The sequence below is a fragment of the Tachypleus tridentatus genome, chromosome 1 (assembly GCF_004210375.1).
Source record: "Tachypleus tridentatus isolate NWPU-2018 chromosome 1, ASM421037v1, whole genome shotgun sequence".
Classification (NCBI taxonomy): Eukaryota; Metazoa; Arthropoda; class Merostomata; order Xiphosura; family Limulidae; genus Tachypleus; species Tachypleus tridentatus.
The window spans coordinates 37,108,467-37,136,309 of NC_134825.1; the positions used below are offsets into that span (position 1 = coordinate 37,108,467).

Below are 27,843 nucleotides of genomic sequence, written 5' to 3' on the forward strand. Positions count from 1 at the left end.
CCATTGGAAATCTTTTTTTTTAACACGTACTAGGATTAAACTGGTGTCAGAGGATTTATTTTTGCAACCAAAACTGACTTTTCAAATCTAGACTCATTTAGTTTTGTCATTTTACAGCTACACTTAGGCAGTCTCAGTATATGCAAAAAGCCATATATCACAACCAGACAGCTTTCTGTAAACAAACAAGTGAGCTATAAGTGCATCAAAATTGAATTACAAACATGTTTCATAATGTGCACATGCTAGAAAATTGAGAATCACAACAAATACTTTATTTTTTCATGTAACTTTACAAGTTTCTAATTTTTACATTTTAGTTTGTATATATCGATAAATAACAAATGTAGATAACAAAGCACAGAAGGTTGTTTGTTTGTTTTTTGTGAAGGTGTTGATGGTCTAAAATATAACTTTTATTTCTGATGTGCATTTTAGGAAACAAAATGTATCATATCTGAAAATTGGAATGTTTTAGAATAATTATAATTTAACTGCTTTTTTTTAACTTAACTGCAAAGAGGTTATAAAATTTCATTAACCAGTGAAGCTAAACACCAAAAAAAGTAAACAGTGAACTTGAGGCTAAACATTTCCTAATCTGGTGCATAGATGGTTTATTATCCTAACAAACACTGCAAAGCAAAATATGTTCTTTCAATTGGTAAAAATAATCCAACTGTGAATGTTGAAGAGTTGTTGACAATTTTTTTAAATAACAGGATGAGATAGGCATGTTATGGGGGTTTGACCTTGTTTATATCTCAGTAAAGCAAGACAGTTGGAGGATGTAAATTTATGTTATAGTATAGGAATTAGTATGCAAGTGATGGTACATTTGAAAGATCACATAGGGGTTGAAAAAATCTGAAGTAGTTAATTTGGAGCAAAGAAGTGTCATGTTATGCAGAGAAGTGAAAAGGAAAGAAAATACTTCCTTTTGAAATTAAGACATTGTAATTTATAATAAAATCTGGATTACAAACTACTTTTTCATGCCAAGATTATTGACATCTATATAAATATGGTAGCACTGTATGTCCACATAACTGCTTCACTGTGTGGATGGGTCTTCACCAAAATTGGTATGGGAGTTCATTAGGTCTGTGTGAGGGTACATACATATTTTTCATTCATGCATTTTATCTTTTTTTTTTTAATAGGTTTTTTTGCACTACATCACCCCCTGTCCCTCTATAAATAGGTTTTACTAGATTTGGTTTGAAGATTTATTGTATCTGTGGGGAGATACATACAAATTTTCAATTTTGCAATTTACAGTTTTAATGAGCATTTTTGGACTTTTTACCCACTACCTTGATGATTGAGGTCCTGTGAGAGCTTCACTATTGTTAGTTCTACCTAGCTGACATTCTTTTGTTAATTATTAAAGTGTGCTAAGAGCTCTTTTGAAAGGTTTCATCATCCCATTTCCTTCTCCTGCTTCTCATTACCAGTTTTTTTCTTTACTAAAATCCCATGATATGTCTGTTTTTGTCAGAGACAGCTCAGGATTTACTTTGTATCAAGCAACTGGATTGATTCACTATTCATCTGGTTTTCTTCCTTTTATTTTTTGTCTTCACACAAACTAGGGATGGATGGCAGGTCATCAGTTTCTCCTCTCAACTGTTTCATTGCACTCCCCAAGTTCATCATGGAGACTTTGTTTTTATACCCTGAAATGGATTTTTTCAGGTTGGATCAATCACCATGACGATTTGAGCTGATGGTCTGAAAATGAAACTCTTGTTGATTTTCTTAACCTTCTTGCAGTTTGTTGGGCATTACATTACTTTCTATCTCTTGCCCACTGCTTTCTAATGGCAGCCCTGATCAGCCACAAAGGAGGCACCCAACCCAGGGGTTTCTGTTTTCAGACTTTGGATCTCTTGTATGTGGCTCATACACATCACATTCATCTTATCACATCATATGCTGGGTATTTTCTCTCCAGTCACAGATCATTGTTCATGTTTGGGCCCAATTTCTCCCATGAAATAATCAATTTGATCCACTCTCTTTCAGGGTCCTATGCCCTTGAGGGAATTCTACCAAATTGGATGCCTTTACCATGGACCTCAATACACATTGTCTCTCTTTTGATTACTTGTATCTCATCTACAGGCTCAGGCTGTTGACACCTACAGCCAGGATTAGTCTCACACGTACATTTGTATGTACGCACTCATCTGATTACTACATCAGGTGACGTTTCTGGTACATACCTCTCCTTGTTGTGTCCTCCTGATTGCATTATATTGGCATGCATTCCTGGATTAATATATCCAGTACAAAGGCAAATCAGGTATTTTTATTCCACCTCTGCTATGTAACATTTCTCATGAATTGGGGAGTTACTTTCAGTTGAGGCTATCTGTGACCTTATCCATAGTGAAATGGAAACATACATTTGGTTTAGTGATGTTTCTTCTGAGAGATCTGAGAATGTATTTATGTGTGAAAGTGGACATTCTGGAGAGGATATATATTTACTTTTTCCAGTGCCTTCCTTTTCTCTGTTGGTTTCTTCTAAGGCCAATTTGGATCAGCCTCTCCTGGCTTCTTTATTTTCCATTGGTATATCAAATTTAGTATATTTTGTTTCTTTTTTTGGTTGCCTTTGAGTATGCTCCTTCATTGATGGTGAAAGGGTGTGAGAACAAGTACTTAATTATCCCTTCTTCCACTGATATTGCAGCTCAGTTTATGCAGGAAAGCTAATGTTTGGTACATGAAAGAATAGCTGTGTCTTGTCTGCCATATTTATCAGAATAACATGATTCCACCAACCACTGTCAGATGAAAGTATAATTAGACTCTTAGAGAATAGACCTGCTCCTGGAAGTGTGGAGATTCAGAACAGTCTGTACTCAAAATGTAAGAGATTCATTTGACTCAAAGTACATGCAAAGATATTTATTATCCCTATGCTATTTTTAAGAAGTCAAACCATACTGATGCTGAGTTGGGGCCATTGTTCACATTCACCTTGGTTCAGTTATCAGCTTCCACTCTCACCCAAGCCTCTTGGCTGGAAGTTGTTGGGATTTGCTTGATAGAAATGAGTTGTTGAAAGATGTTCATCTACAAGCCGCCACCCTTCTTGAGGTACATCAGAACCTTTTATCCAGTCCTTGATTTTTGCTCATGTTATAGAGTATTTGGATTCTAGGGTTAATGTCACCAGTCTGTGTTCATGTCTGTTATCATTGGCTTCTCAACTCTCCTTGACTCCTATGAAGGGTCATATTTCTGCCCCTGTTTGAGTGCCTCAATATTAATCCCTTGATTCATTGGTACCTTGGATAGATTCTGCTCATATCCACAAGGTTTGCCCTCTTGGTTGAAACACTGCCAGAAATGGCAGTAACTTTGAAAGTCTGTAGGACTTGGCTCCAAGAATTTCTGGACATGTGGAAAACATTTTCCACAGTTCAATGGGTACTAAAGGATTATTCATTCATTTCACATCACTATCACCATTTTACCCCCAATTTGTATTGTTTCCGCATTCTGCAGATCCTCAAATTTCCGAACTTTTTTCCACAACTATTGGAGATTTGTTGAGCAAAGGGAAATGGAGAGAGACATTCCAGTTCTGTCTGGATTTTATTCTTTCTCTTTGTTGGGTCCATAATGAATCTAAATTAAAATCTAAATCCTCCAGAATTCATAATTGAATCATTCCTCACTTTGTGTTGATATTTTACTCCATAACTACAGATGTCAAAGTTTGATGTTGCCAGCTCCTCTGCATTTTCCTGTAGAAAAGTCATTCCAGCACTCTTTACATTTTTTACATGATGATCTGGTGCTGCAGTTCAGGGCTCTGCCTTTCAGAACATCATCAACTCCATTTCCTGGGCCTGTACACACACCATTCTATGGATGTCTGAATACTGCTTTACAAGGCAACCAAAGCAGGAATTTTTATCAGTACTGAGACACCTGTTCTCACTCCAACACAAGATATCATCCATATCAGTACATTGTTCCACACATATTGTAATCAGAATTCTAGCTTTACATCCTTGTGCAACATGCAAAAGAAGAGTTAAAAAGTAGATAGAATGCTGCAATTAACATTTAAAAGTTAAAGTTTTCTTTAATATGGCAAAAAGAATAATGACAATGATTTTTTATTATATGAATATCTTGATATTTTGTGCAGTTTAAACTAAAGTTTTTGGTATAGATTTGTGTTTTGTTAAAGTACATAAAGCAAATGAACAACAGATATGCATTCTAACAATGCTTGTGTAAAGTATGATTTAATACTTGTTTATCAAAAATTGCTTTGACATAAAAAAAAATTTCAAGTAGTTTATTTACCTCAGAGTGATTCTCACTTGATCCTACTTAACATATGTCTTCTTGTATTTAAAACTTCAATTCATAAGAATTTTTAAACACCTTGAAGGTGTAAATCTTCAGTTAAAAAGGAAAAGAATAAAAAAATCTGTTTATTAATGTTGATCAACAATGTTCAGGGTACAATTCAGCTTTTATATATATAGTTCTTTCTTTCTACCTTCTGATTTGAACATTCATTTGAATCTCCACAAAATTGTACAAGTCAATTCTTATTCTTCTCTGTTCCATTATCTAGATTCATACCCAGTAATTAGTTTTCTTCAGCTGAGATAACTTGCTTTCTATCATGGTTCTCAGTTGACATAAAGTAATGGACTTTGTTTATAATTACCAGTAAATTGAGCCATTAACAGTTAGCTGAATATTTATTTATAGGTATGAAATAGAAAACTGCCAAGTAGTCTGGGCAATCAAACATAATTCCATTGGTTCCACTTTCTTTGATGCTGGAGCTGCTGAATTCTTTTTACCACAACTACAGTCTGATACAAGTGCAGAAAATAAACCTCTGAAACGAACCAAGTATACTGTGTGTGGTGAGTAGTCAACAGCTAGTTATTTAGATATTATTCTGTGCTGATATAATTACAGGCTTAGTTATAGAGTTGCATTAGTAGTTTTGAACTTGATTTAGTAGATGAAGAATATCTCATTGTTGTAAACCATGAAATTGTCTTGTAGTACTTAGCAGTAACCCAAAAATGTCATTAGCTAGTTGAAAATTGGTGTAAAATAATTTCTTGTTTATTCAGTACTCTTACTGTAACTTCTTACCTAGTAGAAATTCAATTGCTCTGATTTGCCTGATTAAAGTTTTTTGAAGACCAAGTGAAAGGAAAAGTGTACAGGGTCAAATCTCAAAAACCAACCATTTAAAGTGAACAAAGCTTCAGAAAAAATGTAATACAAGTCATCCATCAAACACAACATATAATACATGTGTTAAAGTTTGTATATTCATAACCAAACATGAAGTGGTAATAACAATATACAAGTCATTATTAACCAGAAAAATATTTTAAGCATTTGATTTGAAAAGTACAATGCTGAATAATTCAGTTTGATTAATATTCTTGATTTCTTTTTTGTTAAAAATAAACCAAACCTTAATGGCTCAGCAATTTGTCTCTGAACATGTTATGTTAAAAAAATCAGGTTTCAATACCCATGGTGGACACAATACACATCACCCATTATGTAACTTCATGCCCAAAACAAACAAACAAATCTTGGACGACTATTTAATGCATATCTTTACTAGGTTTAAACAAACATGTAACAATTAAATACACGTTATAACTATACAGTTTGAAAATATTCCACTTTTGTTACCTTCAAGTGACTCCGTGATAACTCTTAGGGCTTGTAGCATGAAAAATTAGAGTTTGATACCTTACAATGGGCAGAGCACAGGTAACCCATTGTGTAATTTTGTGCATAAACAAACAAAATAATTGGGTTTTACATGTAAATAGTTTTCCATTGATTTATTTTATTTCCAATTGAATTAGAGCATGCATGTTGTATAAACATTGTGCATTGTATAGTTTTTAACAACTTAGAAATAATACACCAATTAAGCTTCTTAAAACTCAGTAACTTTATTAGATTTTGTTAAATATGTAGTAAAGCAAAAAAATTAAATTAGTTTGAGTTTTAAACTACAATTCCATAGACTAAATATTTTCCATACAAACAATTTGTCAGGCACTCTACATTTTTAATTTAAGGTTCCAAGAAAGTAACTCATGAATTTAGTTACTTTAATTGTTGTACTAGTTGCATTGTATTAATTAAAAGTGTGAATATAAATATTCTATATACAGAAAAGTATAAAATTATCAGATATAAAATTAAGTGTATAAGAATTGCTAATGAAAACTGTTTCCTTAAGCCACTTATTTTTTAGGTTAATTAAGCTAATGTGACAGTTGTTGGTCAGCTGTGATTCCTAATATGTTTTTTTTTTCTATCTAACCAAACTTTATGGGTCATTTTCCTTGGTGATGAGGAGAAACTCTTGATTTTTTTTTTTTTTTTGAGGGGGGTGTTCAAAATTTCTTATTTCAATAAATAAAAGTTTGTTTCTTCACAGTAAATAAAACTTAACAGCATATTTTACTCAAACTTTACAGGTCAGTTCCCTTGAATGCAGAAAAAAGCCTTATTGATTTTGAGGTTAAATTCTCAAAGGTCAGTTACATTATTTCAAAAGTAAAACAGATTTATCTATTTGCAAAATAAACCATTATAACAAAATACACAAACAAACAAAAACTAAAGCTCAAGGAATTGGACATCATACTTATGGCTGTTAGTTTAATATCAAAAGTAGAATTAACTGAGGTATTCCTCTGTTACTCAAGGTCTGCATTTAACAACAAACATTTTTACTTACCTTTTGGTAAGTTGCAAACTGCTAAGATTACTAAGAGAAATATATTAATTCACAAACAACAACTTTTTTTTTTTTTAAGTTAAGACTTAATATAAATTGTGGGGACCATTATTATCAAAACCAGATTAATGTCAAGTGAATTTTTAGAATTATTGATGTACTTCTGACTTTTCTAACTTTTTTTTTCCAAAAGTACTTTTATGCACCAAGTTACTCATGGTTCTATCATTTTGTTAGCTATGGGATTACTAATAACATATAATTACACAAAAAATGTGAAAAATAAAACTGCAGTTTAACTTAATACTTCTGAAGTCCTTTATGTGTCTTACAAAAAATATGTTTTATACAGTTTCATGGTAGCTCTTTAAAGTAATTCCCTAAAAATACTAAATAGATTCAATCAGCCTGAACACGTTGCATTATTTTGTAGTTTGTGTGGTATGCAGTGATTTAAACTTGGATTTTAAAAGATGTTTTACCTGATTGAAACACAATGTTGGTTGACAATGGTTACAGATGGTACTTTTCTATTAAAAATTTGCCTCTCAACAAAGGTTTTTGTCCTTTAATCAAACACTTAGTAATAAAATGAATAAAAAATTAATGTGTACATGATAATTCTGTTTTCCATCAGTACACATTAGTTCTGTATCAGAAACATTGTATAATTTGTCAGCTGCAGATGTGAAAATCCATATATCGATACTGCATGTAAGTAGGAACAGGCTATTAAAACCAAAGCAAATTAATTTTAACTTTACAACAACCAAATTTTAAGTATAAGTAACTATAAATTTCCGACAGTATATTTAAAAACAGATTTAATTATTGTGGCTTTCTTTTTTATAGATAAGACCAAAAAACAAAAGAGCTGTGATGCAGTTGGTAGTGCACTGGGACCAGACTGGGCAACAGATGTTATTATGAAAGGAAAAGCAGAAGTGAGAGTTCACATATTTTGATTTTAAAAATTTTCTTATTCTCTGATGTATTATTTACAAAGTTATCAGGATATAGACCTAATAGATAATTACTTTTCAACTTGAAAAATATTAGTGAAAATATAACTTTATTTGTACATAGTAGTTGCATAAAGTATTTGAAGTATCAGCTTCTTAAAAACAAATAGACAAACAAAGTCATTTCAGACATAATCGTAATGTTACAAGTAAAAGATGAAGAGAAACAACTGTGTTTGAGTGTCCTTGGTTGTTTCTCAAGCCCCAAAGTGGCTTGTGAGATTGAAAACCAAAACTACTGTCAAGTTCATTTCAGACTAACAGATGACTAGATTTGTAGTTTGTTTTTGTTTTGTTTTTTTCATGTCAGAATGTTACATAACATAAATACTTTATGATAAAAATAATAAAGAAAATATTTTCAAAACATAGCCTTTCACATAATTTTTATCTAACATTAGCAGTTCCCAATTGTTAAAATAATAAAGTGTGATCTACCTAGAAAATCAGCCACATGACATTTTGAAAAGTAATTTTACACTAAAGTTATTTGTGAGAGGATTAAATTACTTCAAATACTGTGCTGCCAAAGATAATAAATTATGTGTTATCTAACTTAAGTCAGAAATCTATAAAGTATAAAAAGAATATGTTATGAATCTCAATCCTCAAAACCATCTTAAACTGCAAGGTAGAAGTATATATTTATTTAGTTTAATATACAAGTAACAAGTTAAGTTGATTTAAAATTAAAGTATTCATTCATTAGTAGTTTAAAAAACAAAGTATTTAGAAATTAGAAAATGTTCTTTATAGACAGACATTAAAATGTGATATTTTTCTATAGATGTTTTGATTATCTAAGAAAATTATTATTATTATACAAAGGGCCCAGTGGTAGGTTTTAGTGATTGAAATTGTTTCTTACAAGATTCTATAGTTTAAACATAGCATTTAATTTGATTAATAGGCAAGTTCTGACTCTCAGCTAATCTGTAAGATATCATGTAAAACATGGTATAATATTGGTAGTATATTCTATTTTTATCATTATCTGATTTCTACTTGTGCAAAAATGATGTTATAAGAGTAGAAATTATCATATTGTTTGCATGCATTATGAAAAATAAATGGTTGAAAAAACTGAATGCCATTGTTACTAAGGTAAAATTAATTATAATTACAGCATTGTTTAATATTATATAATTAGTACACTATCTGTTAAATGAACCTGATTTTGTCTCTCTTTATTTCTACTGCAGCACATTCATGATATTCATGTAGAGTATAGGTGTGAAGTAGAAGCTATACTGACACCTGATGAGCTTTTAGAACAAAAACTAATTCCTGAAGGACTTGTACTAAAGTCAGGAAGTTTTGATGGTGAGATTAACTTTCTTTAAAAACTTTAGTATTATTAAGTGTGATAAATCAAAAAGTGGGTTTCACTTGATAAATTAAGGCTAAATTGAACATTTAAAGAAGCCACTAGTGAAGTTGTTCATATGTAGAGTTTGTTAATTAGATGAGAAACTGGAAGCTCTTCTAAATAGTATTAAAGGTATGAATAGAAAGAAAGGTAAACTATGGAAAATGCAGCAGGAAGTAAAGAAGAAATGAAGCTTTTCCATGCAAGAGATATGGTGACTGATCCTGACTTGTAGGAATTTAAAAGTAATATTATTAATAGGCCTAGTAGTAGTGAGTTTAATTGTAACAAACAGGTTCTACAAGGTAATGGATTTAGGCCTTTAGTTTATGCAGATGATGAACTCCAAGAGGGAAGGATAGCAAATAGAGATTAAAGTGAAAAACATAAAAAAGGTTATTGTTATAGATTCTTTTGCACAACACATGGATATGGTAGTTTGTGGAGTAAACAAGGAGAAAAGAATTAAATTATGATATCCAGGAGTAGGGGTAGAGGATAGAACTAACAAAACGTGTGAAAAGTGCCAGCAGTGATGAAGTCTTTGTAGTGCACATAAGAGTTGATGATGTAGGGAAAGGTAGGTCTTAGAAGCTTATTGTTAAGTATAAAACATTACAAGAAAAGGGTCATAATAATGTTATTCTCTCAAGAATACTGCCAAGACTTGTCTGTGAGGATGAAAATACATGTAGGTCACTAGAACTGAATATTAAGGTTAGATTAATATATGTATAAGGTCTTGCAGGTTGACCAGTTTGATTTGTGGGATCACTTCAATAGGAAAAGGGGAGAGTTTGGAATGGATGGTTTACATTTAAATATAGTAAGGGCTTGCTTATTTGCAAGGGTTATTAACTCAACTCTAATGCCAAGTTTAAACCAACATTAGACATTGGAGATGGCCAAAATAATAAAGAAAGAATAATACGGTAGAAGTGGTATGGTGTGGAAACAAGTTACAAAGGTAGTGTTAGTGATAGGCTAAATTGATGTTATTGTAAGGCTAGCAGTATAAGAAATGGACCACTTTGTAGCACTAGTTGGAACAAAATGTTTTGATATTGTGGGGATACCTGAAACCTGGCTGAATGTAGACAATTGTAATGCAGGAACATTTTTTTTATGTAAAAGGTTATGGGTTATCTTGTGTGGTAGAATAATAAAAAGCTCGGGTAAAGTGCGAGTTACAGCCTGTTTTGAAGTTGAGAACATCAAAGGTTATATCAATGTGATTCAATCTCTTTTTGTGGTTAAAAGTTTGTGGTGGAATTTGTTATAGATCACAAAAATGAAATTATTGTGAATCTACAATGAAATAAAGATTTCAACTGTTAATAGGGTTGTAATTGTGGAAGATTTTAATTTTAGGCATATAGAGAGAGAAATTTTAGAGTAAAATTACAAAGACAGGTTTTTTAAAAAGTGTTCAAGATGGTTTTGTTCAACAAATTTTTAGACAACCTATTAAAAACAATGCTATTTTAGGTCTGTTGCTCATTTCTAATAAGTAGGTGATTAATAGGGTTGAGATCAGGGAGCATCTGGGTGGAAGTGATCGTTATTAATTTAGATTTGATGTTTTGCTGGGTGTGAAGTTAAGGAATAATGAGATTTTGATTCCAAATTTTAAAACATTTTGGGGAGATCAAAATTATTTGCTATGAATTGAGTTAGTGAATTAATATATTGATCAAATGTAATTTTTTTAAAATAAAACTTGTATATGCAAGATAGGCATGTTACTTATAGACATAAAAGGGTGACTGCAAGGGGAAAAAAGTGGCTGTCAAAGGATATAAATTACAAAATTAAAGAAAAGTATTATGAATATAAAAAGTTTATCTAACAGAGTATTTGTAGTGAGTTTAACTTTCATGCCTTAGAAATAATTCTGTTTATTTCCAGGATATTTATGCAATAATAGTTTAGTCTCATATGTCACCAATTTAGAGAATAAAGAATTCACTCAGAAACTGAATAACAGAAAAACATATATATTTATTTACATATGTACATAGATAAATTTCATCTGTAATAAGTTGGACAATCATTTAATAACAGTTGTAAGATACTTATCAAAACAACAACTACATGAAATTTGTAAATTAATTTTAGTCAATTCTACTGAGATGATACAAAATATTATACTACTAGGTTATCTAAAAATGTTAGTACAACTTACACAAGTCTTTGGTAGTGGATGGACTTGCTCAGCTGGATGTTAAGCAGAGGTTCTCTTTCTTTGGATCAGCAACTCTTTCTAACTAATACCTGATGAATGACAGACTTTTCTCCTAACTGTAGGCCTAGGTGTTTGATGGTTTATGATGGTTTTATTGTGTTGAAATTTGTACATATTCTGCTTTAACTGAAAATTGTATCCATTTTTTTCCAATCATGTACAGATTTTTCCTAACATATCACATACTTTTGCATAAGTGAATCATTTTCATTGAAATCAGGTCACATCATGTTATGGTTAAAATGTTGACAACTACTGGCTATTGATTTTTCTAAACCAATCAAAATGTGAGAATCTTTTCAATTATTCTAGAACCCAGGCATAAAAATATAAAATATTCATTTTGGTAAATGGAATAATAATGTAATCTAAGTAAATTTCTTTTCTTCCTAATCTGTAAAAAAATCCTTATGTGATAGAAAAACAAGGAATATTAGTTTCAAAATCTGTGTGGCTGAATTATGGAAAATACATTACTAAAAAAAAAAAAAAAATCTTTTATGAAGTTTAAATTTACAGGTCTGTGTAATCTGCATACTAACAAAACTTTCTGAATTTACTTTAAATCATATCAGTAATTATAACACCAACACTGTAGACAATTCAAAATATCTAACTACTTGTGTCCAACCTCACTTCAACCAACACATTTCTACTTTCACTGATCATCAACACATTTTACTTGACCCCCAGTGGCACAGCAGTATATCTGCAGACTCGCATCACTAGATATCAGGTTTTGATACCCATGGTGGGCATAGTGCAGATAGCCCATTGCATAGCTCTATGCTTAATTCCAAAGAATCAATCAATCACATTTCTCCTATGTTTAAATTTCACCCATTCAGTACAAAAATAACACATATTGTCTTGCAACTTCTTCATAACAGAGGATAATACCATCAATTACATGTTTCCCAACAAACCTGTAATTGTTTGTAAACAAAACACCAACATTAAAGATATACTCTTCCACAGTCAACTTCCAAACAACATACAATTATCATCTGCTACTCAGGTTTCTACATACAGTTGTCAGAGGAGCAAATGTAACACTTGTCTTTAAATTCATTATAGAATATCTGTCAAAAGCCCTAAATCAATGTATTCTCTGAATGACCACTACACTTGTACTTGACCCCCAGTGGCACAGCAGTATATCTGCAGACTCGCATCACTAGATATCAGATATCAGATAATACATGTTTATTGTATTATTTATAATAACTGACAAAATTTATGTTGGAGAAACCAGCCAAATGTTCAATGAATGTACAAGAATGCTTACATGGCAGCTTAATTAAAGATCAAGATAAGCTTGTAGCTGGCACTACAACACAACTGATCATTCTCTTGAGTACTTTAAATTACTTGCTTTACATTGTGCCCCCTCTAGCACCAATAACAGAAACACTATCAAAAAAGATATATTTAAATTATGATTGTTTAAGTCCTTTAGATACAAAAGAATGGTTCAGCTTTTTGTAATTTTTTAAATACCCTAATTTTATTGTGTTTAAGTTATTTTTTCTTTGCGAAGTGAAGTTGTTCTATTTTTCTAATAATTTTTAATACCGTGTCTTAATCACGAGCTTCATTATATTGTTTTTACTATACTATTTCATTTTCATAGTTCTATGTTGCATTTTGTTTTGTGTATTGTTTCATTTCAAAACTTTCCTGAAATTCTCAAAATCTACAGGCTTGTTTCTGGCTTAAAAAAGAGCATTTGCTCAAGATGTTGCCAAGTAAATAAATTACTACCATAGTTATTTAAAGGTGATTTTTCTCTAATAGTCTAACTTATTTATTTTATCACCTTTATATTTTTTTGCTTGATATATTCTTGAAATTCAACATACCCATTTATAATGGGTTATAATGGGTACATGGTTAAGAAAAGAAAGTACCCTAATGGCATGCAATTTGAATGATAAATAAATTAAAAATAACATATTTTTCCATATGGGTCTAGACTTCTAAAACACTGTATAGGTCATTGTTCAGGCCATATTTGAAGTACTGTGTTCATTGTTCAGCTCCATACCTCAAACTCGTTACTTTCCTACACGGATAGTGTAGGACAACTTGGGTCTTAGGTTGAATTTACAGAAATATTGAATATAAATCTATTATATGTCACTGGTTATGTCTCATTTGGAGCAGTGTTCTGTCTTGGACACATTTTCTTAAGGACATTGAATTGTTGGAAAGGATTCAAAGAAGGGTTACAAATATGGTACCTGGTAGTTGTGATATGAAAATAGGTTAAGATCTCTGAACTTATTTAACTGTCTTTAAGATTATTATGAGAACTGATAGTATTGATGCATCATCGTTTTCATATTTAATGGTGAAAGTAATAAGACTAGGGACACAAATATAAAATTTGGTAGGGTAGGCATCGTCTTCATCTAAGACAGCTAACTTTATCTTTCTAACAGATTGGTTGGCCTACTGAATATGTTGTCTCCAGATGTGATAGATGCAGTTAATTTTAATGGAAAGCTTGATAAGTGCCTAGTATATATAAAACACAGTTATCATATGATAATGCTCTGTTCACTTAAGAAAACTATATATTAGATTAAAAGTTAAAAATACTGAAACACTAAAACATATAGGTCACATCAGCTTACAGAGGCAAAACAAGTGTATTAACTATATAGGTCTCATTGGTTTACAGAGTCAAAAACCATCTTAACTTCAGTTCACATCAGCATATAGGAACAAAAAATCATCTCAACTCTCTAGGTCACATTGCCTTACAGGGTCATATCAGTTTAGAGGAACAGAAACTATCTTAACTGTTTTGGTCAAATCAGTTTGCAGAGGTAAAAACTATCATAAACATATTGATAATATAAGTTTTTAGGAACAAAAACTATTTTACCTTATAGGTCACATTAGTCTACAGGATTAAAAACTATTATATACTTAATTCTCATTGAATTACAGGGGAAAAACTCAACTGTGTAGGATTCCTCAGGAGACAGATCTGAAAATGAAATTTACTCTGTATTTTGCATCATCTTATAGGAGCAAGAATCATTTTAACTACTTAGATCATATCAGCTTACAGTGGCAAAAACTAACTTTATAGTTATCATCAGTTTACAGTGTGAAAAAACTGTAGGTGTTACATCAGTTTAAAAAAGCAATTACTAAACTGTTTAGGTCAAACCAGATAACAGTGGCAAAAATACCATAAATATATCATTTCAGATACCAGTTTCTAATATGATATCTTACTAACTCTTACATAATAACTTTCCTGAATTTATGCTGTATTCCATATGCAACATTTGTACAATTGGTGGCAGAGTTTTTCATGTAGCCTGGGCCTTCTTTTGTCCCTTATATACCTCTACCTACGTTTCTCATTCATGATAGAAGGGATTTTGCCAGTTTTTCCCACCTACCTTTGCTTCATCTTGTACCCATATTGTCTTAATTGTACTTTTTTCTTTTAATGATTTCGTGGCTTGATTTCTTAATTGTATTTTCCCATATTCAGCTATTTCTACCATTACTTTATGGCACACATTTCTTGTTCCTCTCTCCTTTGTTATCTTATATGATTAAGCATGACATTATTTCTCTCTTTTTTTTTCAAATTTGAGAACCAGATCCTCTGTCTTTTTGTTTGCTTTTCTTACATTTAGATTTTCTTACCTTAATCCTACACACACACAACCTTTTTATTATTATTCCTTCTTTAACCTTTTTCCATGGTATTCCACCATTTTCTTGAAGCATTTGAAAGAGATTCTCATCCATTTATTCTCCTCTCTTTATTTTTTTTTACAGTGGTGGCTTTATCTTCCTATCAGATTTTGTAGGACCAGATTTTTTACAGTAGGTGTCTGTGAGTTGTTGGCAATAAATTTCAGCTATAAAGAGCAAAACTGTCTGCAAGTTTTAAAATACTATACTAAAAACAAATCAAAAATATATAAAAATGTTCATTACACTGTTGTTTACTACCATTGTTTCCAGAGCTTCAAATTATTCTTTTTATCATCAAAGTCCACACAGGCTGGTTCAGTTACTTTAGAACAGGTCAGCCCAGCATGGCCAGGTGGATTAAGGCGTGCAACTCGTAATCTGAGGGTCGCGAGTTCGCATCCCCGTTGCACCAAACATGTTTGCCTTTTCAGCTGTGGGGACATTATAATGTGACAATCAATTCCACCATTCGTTGGTAAAAGAGTAGCCCAAGAGTTGGCGGTGGATGGTCTTACACTGCTAAATTAGGTACGGCAAGCACAGATAGCCCTCGAGTAGCTTTGTGTGAAATTCAAAAACAAACACAACTGATAAGATGAATTCTTCTCTGTACTCACTGTTATTGCAATACAGTGTGTAATAATTTCTTTCAATAATTACCACTGTTACATTCTTTATCACTAAACTCATGATCATGCACTTGAGAATTAAACTAAATAATGATTTTTGATGTGTATTTATACCCTGACAGAAGTCTAGAACATTCCACGCATTACAAGATATTCTGATGCAGTAATACTTAAGTAAACCAATGAGTAGCTCAAAGTTCTAGCAATGTGACATAATTATCTCACTGTTGTACACAATTACTAATTTCTAATTGAACTCCACAATGTATCATTCATAAACTTACAATAAAATATCACTTCTAAAAATAAATAAATATTAAAACTGCACAATATAAACTAAATCATAACGTTTACATTTCACTTAACCTGAAATAGTCATTTATATTTAACACTTCCTCAACACTTTCACATATTATTTGGTTGATCTTTTGCCAAGGTTGATTGGAGTGTGATACCCTTGTTGATCAGTTGCTTTTACCTCCCTTATATTTCATGCGTGTTTTTCTGGTTCTTTTCATCTGTCTATATGACTTTCTATTATATTCATATATCTAGTGTCATGTTGGGGCCTCGTGCCAATGTTATGCCTTATAATCACTGGCTTACCATCTTTTCCCTGCTCTTTCTTATTCCCTCCTGTTTCCTGTTCTCTCTCTATTACCACTTACCATTCCTCTTCCCATTTGTCCTTCCATCACTTGTAGACTTTGGAACTGTTAGTCTTGGTGATAAAGGTTCAGGGTCAGTATGTCCTCTATCATTTGGTTTATGGAGCTTTTCTCTCCTTTTCTGTCCAGTTGATTTGTACTGGTATTTCTATCAGAGAGTCTTAATTTTCTTTTTTTCCTCTTCTACTTCAATGTCTCCTAATCCTGTTATTTTACAGCCTCTAAAGATCTTGTTTCTTGTTAACATTGGTTTGTGACAATGTTAGTTATCATGACTACAGTTATTATTGAATGGGTTTCTTATCCTTATCTAAGTTCTCTTCCCATCTTTTCATGGTTCTCATGGAATCTGTAGACAGATGTCAAGTCTTACATCTTTCATGTCTCATTAAGTACTTGTCTTTCCCTCACTTTTCTGTGTGGAATTTCTCACACTATGTTGATCATTTGCCCTAGATCTTGTGGTTCTTCTTTTCTCATTTGGCTCTGTTCTAACAAGTCTCCTATAGCCACCCTACTCTCCCCTTTTGGGAGGTAGTGCTTCTCAATTCTTTGGCTCAACTTTGAGTCATCTTTCACATCCATTTAATTTCTCATTGATTAAGATGTTTTTGTTGGTATATCTAAAGGGTCTATCCTGCCACTCTTCTTTTGTGGGACATGGAGCAGTTTTTTTTTTCATGCCATATCTTTTCCTCCCATCCTACTCAAAGACTTCACCTGGTGGCTTGATAAAACTACTACTATTCTGGAAATTCCTCTTCTTCTCATCTGTGTCTTCTTATGTTTCCAGATCCCACCTTGTTGAGATTAGGGAAACATTCTCATTCTCACTTGAATTTCGGTCCTTGGTGTTGTAACATATTTTCCATCTCTTTGGCAGTACATCAAATTTCAAGTTTTTTTGGTTTGAAGATGTCCCTTGATTATATATATAGTCAACTATGCAGTTATCTCCTTGATCACCAGGGAGACACTTTGTCTCATTCTCACTGTTTCCATACTATTGATCTCCTTTTCTGGGTACATCCTATATAAGTATGTTTAACACCTTGTTCCATTTAGCTTGCCCTAAGTCTTCTCATTGATTTTTTATTGAGACCTACCAAGTTACTACCTACAGATTGGTCCCTTGTAATTCTGGTGTTCAAGTGGTTGTGCTCTTATCTAGACACTATTCTTGATGTTTTTGCCACTCTTCTCAACATCTACTTTGCCTTTTCTGGTTTTTTGTTCCTCTTTCCTCAGCTTTAGCTGGAGATGCATTCTGTCAGGACTGGTCCAACTTTTATTCCTCCTTGCATTTTTCCCTCATTCTGGACACTCCATACTGAGTCCTCATGATAACCCCCATCCTAGCTATCTTAGCTTTAGTTTCCTCTATTGTGCCTTCTCCTAACGTCTCCTCCTCTTTTTTTACTTCTGTCACTTTTCCTACACTTTCAGCCTCACTCTCCCAATGAGCACCTTATCACTCTGGCTTCACATGTGGATTTTATCCAGTTCCTTGCAAGATATTTCAGACTTTCTTTATATGTAGTCTTTCATCATTTCATTATTTCTCTCTCCTTGTCTATATATGACAAGAGCATACATTTTAAAGTTGGTCTCTGCAGTATATTTTGTTCCATTCCTTTCCTTCCATCTCTCATTTTTCAAAATTGTTTCATTGGCTGTTCCAATGAGGCTTATCATTTTTACAGTGGCTGGCTGCCAGGCAGCTATTCCTAATATTTTTAAGTTTTCTTATTATTGTTATGTATTTTACTGTCCTCTCTTTTCTATGCTCTATGCTTTTTTGGTTTTTTTTACCATATTCATTCTCCTTGTTTTGAAATCCTTCATGATTTGGTCCTGAATACTGTTCATCAGTGTCCTAACTCTTCCTCTCTTTGATCTTTAGTGTCTTATTCCTTGTACCATCTTTCACTTATATCATTCTTCTTACATTTTCTTGTAGCCATGGGAGTTATGATGCATATGCCATTGCTGCTTCTGATATTTCTTCTTTCCATTTCTCAGCATTATTCTCATTCTGTTCTAAATTGTTTTCTTTGTCTCATTCATGTGGTTTGTTGTTTTTTGGTCCACTTTGTTCCTTTTTCATAGTTTATGCTCATATCCATTTATTCTTTGGGTTTTAAAGTTTTTTGTTATCAAATTTTACACTTTGCTCTTTCTCTGACTCACTTCCATCATCTATTGAAGGAGTTGGTGTGTGGACTATCTAATTTACTTTTGTTGTACATTTTCTTCTCCTTCTGGTCATCTATTCTTCTTCCAAACATTGAATTCTTGTCACCATTCTACATACCCCTTACTAGCTCTGAATGGGTAAGTTCTCTTTTTATGTACCTTACCTTTACAGTGACATATTTCTACATCCCCAGATTCTGTTTAATGACAAGTGGTGTCTGTCAAGTGTACTTACCTTTAAAAACACACCATGCAATTTTAAAGGTTTATAATGCTCACTGATGAGATGGAGTATTCCATAAGACTGCAACTCAGGGGTTCTGTGTGGTATATTGGTTCATAAATAATGTTAATTCTGAGGCACCACCAACTCATAGGCTATCATGAGTAAAACATTGTTAGGATTTCTGCCCTTACCTCTGATCTTAATTAAATAAATTGGCAACACCCTGCTTTTAAAAATAGATTTTTATGGTCACTCATTGCACATTCTTGAGGTGTTGTATTCTTCCAGACTCTTTACTTCATTGTCCTCCTCTCCCCCTCTCTTCTAGTGGAGCTCAGAGGTTCTTGCCATATACCAGTTACTATCCTCTAAATTGGTGAACCATAAAGGCTTTCTTTTGAGAGTAACCACTTCCACTCAGTTGAGTGTAGGGTAATGATATTCTGTTGTTGTAGATGGTGAGCATTTATTTATTTCTGAACTGGAAGACAACTATCTGATGCTTCTTGTTTTTGGACTGAATAGATCCACCACCACATGTAGTTTAACCCTCCTGATGGCTTTTTCTTATCCCACTTCCACATGGATGTCAGTTCTCTGGTAGTCTGGTGTAGCAGTAGCATAGGACCAATCAACATAACTCCTCATACAAGTGGTTGGTATAGACCCTATGCCTACTATGGACTGGATGAAAAATTCCAGATGCACTCCCACTTTCTACTGTTGCCTGGATGTTGAGTTCCTTGGTGGGCTGATGTTCATCTACACACATACATTTCTTGGGCTGTTAAAATGGAAATTGCTCTTCCCTTCTTCCTGTTCTTGAGATGAAAATCACTGGAATTCTCCTCCTACAGTGGACTAGAAGACAAAACTAATGCTGTCTGGTTTGAATTGGAGTTGACCCACTGAACATGATCTGGGTTCTCTTCAGATACCTGACAAAGATAACTCATCTATGTAACTTTTGCACCAATCCTCCATTGTTTTGTGTGGGATTCTAACTATAATGTGAGTAGAGGTAAGGTATAGTATCAAAAGTTAACACTTTCTAACTCTGATGAAAATATATTTCCAATATATACTTACATCATTCATCCTCTTCATTTCCAGTGTGTCTTATTTTGCCTAATCTTGAAGTGATGATTGTGCTTTACAGTACAGGAGGAGTCAGCTCCTCCAGGAAGAGGTGTCACACTCATTGGTGGAGAGTTATTGCATGCTCATTTTTGTGCTACAGTGCAATTAATTATGCCAAGAGTAGACACATAATGTTAGGAAGGAGTGTCAACATTAGTGGGAAGTGAAAATTGCACTTATAAAGAGCAGCACAATTCAAGGAAAGATATTACTTTAGAAGAGGTAAATATTTATCAGAAATACATTTTCAGTGTTGGAAAATGCTAGCAACATGAAGGGGCAAAATTAACCTAAGTGTATAGGTCATGTCAGTTTACAAGGGTAAAAGTAAAATTGATTCAAATAGGTCATACCAACTTATATGAACAAAAACCATCTTAACACCTTTCAGAGGCAAGAAATATCTCAAGTTTGTTGGTATCACCAGCTTATAGGATAAAAACTTGTGTGAACAAAAACTGCATTTACTGTATATACCACTTAAGCATACAGGGACAAGACTTTATGGAGCAAAGTCTAATGAATGTAATTGTATAGGTCATTTTAACTAACAGGGGTAAAAACTATCCTGACTGTTTGTTTCACAACAGTTTAAAGGGATGGAAAACTATTTTTATTATATAGGTCACATTACCTTACAAAGGCAAAAACTATTTTAAGTGTATAGGTCACAAAATTTTATGTGGGATAAAACCATTTGAATTATATATATAACATAATCTTAAGTTCATAGTTTGCATCAGTATACAGTAATGAAATTCATCTCAACTGTACAAGTCAAATCAACTTATTGGGACAAACACTATTAACTGTTTAGGTCACATCAGCTTGAAGAAGTAAAAAAGGTATAATCAGCTTATAGGGGTAAAAACTATTAACTGTATAGATCATATCAGCAAACAAGGGCAAAAAAACAACTGTGGGTCCCAACAGTTTAGATATGCAAAAAACTATTTGGTGAGTTAGGTGAATAAGTGACATGTTGCCTTTAATTATAATAAATACAATGTAATGCATGATAGATAATATAGTTTGCATTATAAGTATAATTTTGATGGGAATAGCCTTAATATTGTGAACTGTATAGGTCACAGTAGTTTACAGAAACATAAACCAACTTTAATCCACAGGTCACCTCAGCTTTGAGGGAAAAAAAAAACTTTTACATGTATTGGTTGCATCAGCACCTACATAAACAAAAGCTGTGTTAATTGTATAGATCACATCAACATGCATGAGCAAAACCTGTTTTAAATGGAAAGGTCACAACAGGTTATATGAACAAAAATGATGTTAACCTTATAGATCATATCAGGTTACCAGGGCAACCTATTCTGTATAGGTCAAATCAATTTATGGGCAAAATGTCTTGATTTGTATAGGGTCCCATAAACTTACAGAGGCAAAAACTAGCTTATTTGTATAGGTAACAACAGCTTAGAGAGGCAAATACTACCTTATCTGTACAAGTCACAACAGATTACAGGGAACAAATACAATGTTAACTGTATTTGTCACATCATCTTACAGGAGCCAAATGATCCTAACTTTATAGGGCATCTTAGCTTATAGTGATAAAAACTAGCTATAATGTATTGGACACATCAGCTTACAAAGGTAAAAATTATCTTAACTGTATAGGTCACATCAGTTTACAGGGGAAACATCAATCTCAACTGTAAAGGACATGTTTACAGAGTCAAAAACTAAACTGCATAGGTCACATCATCTAGCTACAAGGGCAAAGACTATCTCTACAGTTAAAATATGTTTTGTTCCTATAAGTTGATTCAACTTGCATAGTTAAGATAGTTTTTTACCCTGTATGTTGATTTGTTCTTTGCAGTTGTGATACTTTTTGCTCCTGTAAACTGATATGACCTATACAATTGAGGTGGGTTTTGCTTCTGTAAGCTAGTGCAACCTATGCAGCTGAGATGGTTTTTGTCCTTGTAAGTTGGTGTAGCCTAGATAGTCAAGATAGTTTTGCCCCTTTAAACTGATGCAACCTGTACAGTTGAGCTTGTCTGCATTTCTGTGTTTGAAGCTAATAGACATGTTATTTTTTGCTAAGTGGCAGATGGGGCATGAGTAAAATACAACTGGCTTTTATGTGTTTATATATCTCTGAGGGTAGAGAAAGTTTCTTAAAAACAAATCAGAAAACTAATGTTTTTCATCTTTCACTGTTTTTAGGTTCTTGGCCTGTTTATGTTAAACTAACAAATGGAAAAGTATATGGCTGTGATTTTGTTGTTAGTGCAACTGGTGTGGTTTCAAATGTTGAACCTTTTCTACCAGGAAATCAGGTACTTGAAGAATATTTTCTTGAAGAAAAATCTGTGTATTGACTACCACTGCTTTAATATGCAATATTCTGTGTGGAAATTAGTTTAAAACATTTTTTTCTGATCTCTTTCAAATAATCTAGTTAATTTTAGTTGTTTTAAAAAACTGAAATCCTGAAAAATAGTTCATTTGAGATTGAAACATATTTTACTGTGATAATAAACAGCTTTTTAATTCGTAAAGGAACTCAGATATCTTAAAAATTAATCATAGTTTCAAGGCAACATATAACTAATATTCTTTGAAGAAGATTGAATCAATTGTAATTACTTAATTGTCTTATTTTAATAATTTGTTCATCTAACTTCTGAAAATATGAATTTAAGTTTAAAATTAAATTAAAAATTAAATTTGTATTCCCTTAACAAGTTAGCAGATATCCCAAAAACATAAAATTAGGTAGCTGCCAATTTTTGTTTTCTCTATAATTTATTAAGAATATCTAAAACATTATTTAGTAATAGGAATAATTCTGAATTACAACAAGGTTTTACATCCTGATGAATGAAATCGTTAGACAATTTTAACATTTTTGTATTTGCATATAACTCTATAAAAACAATAAATTCCACCACTTTTACCAAACATATTGCAAAAGCACCATAGAGAATTTCAAAGTTATTGAACCAAGAAACTTTCTTTATTATGATGCTTCAAAATATAGATTTTTAAAAATATGAGCAGTTGATAACATACATGCATAAAGTTGTTGCTTGTGACCTATTTTCCTAAGTTTGAATGCAGTTTCCTCCAAAAAGCATTATTTTGTCAAGATTTTTTACCACATTGCTATATATTGTCTCAAAAAAAAACCTGTAATTTACATTATTGAGGAAATATCCAGAAATATATTTTTCTGATATTTAAAAAGATTACTCTGTTTTTCTTTACTTTGATATTTAGTTCTGTGTGTGTGTAGTAATTCATTAAATTTAATTATAAATTATATAATTAGTTATTTCAAGCTTTTTTGCAATTTATTTTTTTAAAAATACTATAAGAATTTATTTTAGAATTTGTTTATATCAATTGAATTCCAAAGAAAAAATTCAAGAATCTCGTAAGTTTATTAAAGTAGTATGATTTAAACTTTCAAACATGGTTTGTATGTATATCTATTTTTAGAGCCAACTAGTTTTAGTTTATCAAACAAATGAGTGTAAGTAAACACCATAAAAAGAAAAACATTAATACAGGACATTTTAGGAAAGTGTCCTTCCTTGAGTACATGTATTTCAACCTTAAGCACAGTGCTGTTCTTAATTCCTGCTTGCTTATTTATGTGTTTTTGTTATTCAGTGCTTATATTCACTATAATTTTAATACATTAAATATTGTCATAAGTTGAAAAACATTTTAGTAAGAAATAAAAGAGTAAATCAGACATCATTTGCTTCATCTCACTGTTGAGCTCTATCTAGTTATTTTTAACTTGTGTTTGAATATTTACTACTGGGACTTTGTAGTTTGAGCTTTCTGAAGATGGAGGACTGAATGTCAATGATCAGTTACAGACCAGCATACCAGATGTTTATGCAGCTGGTGATGTCTGTACTTGTACTTGGACTCCTGCAGAACATTGGTTTCAGGTAATGTAAAGTTTTTTTTGCAGATAAATTTATTTAAAAGTGAAAATATTTGTTGTTAATTCCATTTATATGGTGTTTTGTTTAGATTTACATAAGTTCATTCATCCACAAGGTATAATTATGAGTTGTACATAGAATATGTTTTAACCAAGGTATAATTATTAGTTGTACATAGAATATGTTTTAACCAAGGTATAATTATGAGTTGTACATAGAAAATGTTTTAACCAAGGTATAATTATGAGTTGTACATAGAATATGTTTCAACCAAGGTATAATTATGAGTTGTACATAGAATATGTTTTACCCAAGGTATAATTATGAGTTGTACATAGAAAATGTTTTAACCAAGGTATAATTATGAGTTGTACATAGAATATGTTTTAACCAAGGTATAATTATGAGTTGTACATAGAATATGTTTTAACCACATTTTCCTCATACATACCATGCTTATTCTGGACACTTCTGTGATAACTTTACTTTGGCCTATTTTGTAAAACCACTGTAAAACATTGCTGTAATATTTTTATTGATCAGATCTTCTCAACTGGATCTTTTTTCTAGAGTAGACAGGAATGGTTCTTTCTCTCAGAAGTTCCAAGAAACTTTTTCAACTCTGGCATTACTTGTTCCTTTTTTTGTTTTTTTCACATAATTCAAAACCATGAATATCCATTAAAATTTATTTTGAAGTTCTGGTTTTGATGGCTGTTGGTGTAAATATTCTGTGTTTAAAGATAGATTATTCTAAGTTCTACAATCCTTTAATAATTTATTTTTTACGCATTGATTCTCGGCATAAATTCTTCATTTCAGTCCTTACTTAATTTATTATACTTCATTGTTGCTATATTCAGACATGGTCTATTCAACAACAACTAATTTGTAGGTATTTTTATTCTAAAATCTAACAAGCCCATAAGTTGTATTTTCTCTCCATGAGGTTGTAACAACAGTCAGCACTCAGACAAATGACACATAGAGTAGAGTGAAGAGATACAGACCTAGTACATCCATTTCTGTTTGAAACTTTGCTGGAAATTTAAAACACATTTGATCCCTTAATTTTGCAGCTTAAGAATGAAGTGATAGTGTAATAAATTTTTAATTAATTTTAGACTGATCTAATTATTTATATTTGTTTATTTTAACAAAATCATAAGGCATACTAAAATGTGGTCCTTTTCAAGGCTTGGATCTATAAATTTGGTCATTAAAAATTTTCTTTGGGGGAAATTGGGTTACCCCAAGAAAACCCATGTTCACTTGGCAGGTGCCAAATAACCTACCTGGTATGTTTTAAGAGTTTGCTCCCTGTATATATATCAAGCATACTTGTCTGTGAATAAAGTCATTGGTCTTTCTGTGCTTCAGTAAATTTTGTTTATAAATTATAGACAACCACAAGGAATTGCCAATAGCTTTTACTTTCATATCGTAGTTTTGACCATAATAGACTCACTGTAATTCACTTCATCAATTGTTTTATGGCTCTTGACTAATATATTGTAAGTGTTACAGCTCATTCCCTGTTATCTGACAATCACTATCATTTTGCTTTTATGTAACAATTTTATATTTCACATGACCAAGAAGTTTTATGAAAAGTGTGTGAACTGATGCTATAAAATTAATTTCCTTCTCTACACCATTGAAACGTTAAGTTTTGCTTCTAATCGCACATACTAGTATTCGAAATTATTTCTATAGTTGTACTACTTACACATTAAATGCCTTACATAATCACAATAGTTTGAAAACAACACTTTGAATGTGTAAAATTATTTACTTTTTCTTTCATATGTCAGCCTCTGTGTCTATGTTTTCTTATTTCTTATTTAACAAAATTGTATGCTTTTTCATCTTGTTATCCCTCTTCGCATGACTTTACTAATAAAACAGTGAATTTTATCTTCTTTTGGCTTTCTTCCTAGAATATCAATAAGAGAATTAAACCAAGGAAAAAAAGTTGGGCTTCTTTATGTTAAATAACTTTTTGTTTCTGGATACCAACATGTTTTTATTTCCTATACCTTATCAGTTGAAAACGGTCTCTTGGCAGAATAATTAATTGTGCTTCAAACCCTTTGAAGTTGTATCTACTTTGGTGCTTCCTAGCCAATGATTGCAAGAAACGTTTAAAAATCAATATCTGACCTAAAATTAAAATAGATAAAACTTGAATCTCTGTAAACATAATTACCTCTGAACAACAAACTTTCATTTTTTTCTGACTTTTTAAACATAACTTGTATGATGTTTTTCTCCTGTCTTACAAGATGAAATCCTTTCAGCTAATATCCTTTGTTTTTCAGCGATATAAAAAATTTCACAAATAAACAGTAATAGTTTAGGTGTGAAACAGTATGAGGTAATTTGTATGCCTAACGTGTCTACAAATACTTCACTTTTTAGCACTAGAATGTGTAACTTATTTTCTTCAATTCTTATGCAACACTTTTAGATTTCACAGTAAAATAAATAGAAATATAAAAAAATCAAATTTCTGCAAGTATGCATATTACTCCTGTAATTAAAAATCTTTATCTTACCATCAAAATAATAATTTGGACATAATATTGGTATAATTAAATCATTAGTTATTTGTAATTTCTAAAACAAATTGCTTGTTGTTCCACTTCAGATGAAGCTGTGGACACAAGGAAAACAGATGGGTCACTATGCAGCCCGTTGTATGGCTTCACACCTTAGAGGAGAGTTGGCAGTTTTGGATTTCTGTTTTGAACTTTTTGCACATGTCACCCAGTTTTTTGGCTACAAGGTTAGTGTATTAAAATTGATCATCTTAACTGTTTGGAAATGGAGACCACGGTCACAATTAGACATTTTGGTAATTAAAAAAACATTTGTTGAGTGTGTTTGTTTTTGAGAAAATGCTGTATGATAACATACCTCCAAATGTTTTATTAAAATATTTTTGTAGATAAGAGTTTATTTCTTTATATTCTGAGACAGTTTGTCATACTTAATGTTGTTGTTAATAAGAAATAAATAAGCATTGTAAAAGCTTTTGTTCATGTACAAAACAAAATTAGTGAGTTTTTAATGGTCATCCTCCAATAGAAAATAACTTTTATGAAGTTGTGTGTTTGTTTTAGAACTTCTTTTATCTTTGTATGTTGGTGTCTGTCATTGTTAAAAACATATATCTTAAACTCTGGTTGGTCTTCTGCAGTTTGTCAAATCTTAGAGACAAATATGTTGAGTTTAGAAATATATGAAGCAAAGTTAGTTAGTGAATGAATACATTTTGTTTAAGAAGTTCACATGAATTTTACTTCTGTATTTTTAGTTACAGAAACTCCATTGAGAACAAAGTAATAAATATTTACTTGCATTGTATGTTTTAAAGTATGTTTAGACAGATGGTTTCCTTTATAGCAAAAGATTTTAAAAAATAATCTTGTTTTATAAGGCTTAAGTATTTCCAGGTTTACAATATATAATATTGTTATTAGTTATCTTTCAGTGGAAAAAAGTAGTGTAAAAGTACATTTGGTATATACAAAGAATAATACTTTAAAGTGTTATATATTGTAAATTACTTGTTATTCACATGAAATTAACTTTTGATATTTTTGTGTTACTTATGTTTTTGCAAATGATAATTCCCATGAAATAAAATGCCAGTTAATCACTCCATCATTGAGATGGATCTTACTTATCCAATTTCTCGCCAGTGCCTCATATTTCTCTCCAAGAAGTAAAGATTGGCCACTTAGTTGTTTTCTCTTCAAGAAGTAGTGGTTGTCCACTTGATTTCTTTGGTAGGCACATGATCCTCTTCTCTGGATCAGCTGGATTTGGGGGATTGATTGGTTTTTATCCATTTCCACAAAAAACATTTTGAGAGGGCTAGGCAATGAAGTTAACACTTTCTTG

At 31.8% G+C, this 27,843-nt stretch overlaps 1 protein-coding gene across 1 annotated transcript in view; it reads left to right on the plus strand.

Moving 5' to 3' along the window:
• The window catches only part of Pyroxd1 (pyridine nucleotide-disulfide oxidoreductase domain 1), a 43,748-nt gene that overhangs the window by 12,054 nt on the left and 3,851 nt on the right, over nt 1-27,843 (plus strand). The window contains exons 7-12 of the mRNA XM_076492735.1: nt 4,753-4,913; nt 7,628-7,719; nt 9,000-9,120; nt 22,196-22,308; nt 23,815-23,937; nt 26,585-26,722. Of these exons, the coding sequence (XP_076348850.1) occupies nt 4,753-4,913; nt 7,628-7,719; nt 9,000-9,120; nt 22,196-22,308; nt 23,815-23,937; nt 26,585-26,722 (748 nt within the window). The remainder of the gene's footprint in view (nt 1-4,752; nt 4,914-7,627; nt 7,720-8,999; nt 9,121-22,195; nt 22,309-23,814; nt 23,938-26,584; nt 26,723-27,843) is intronic.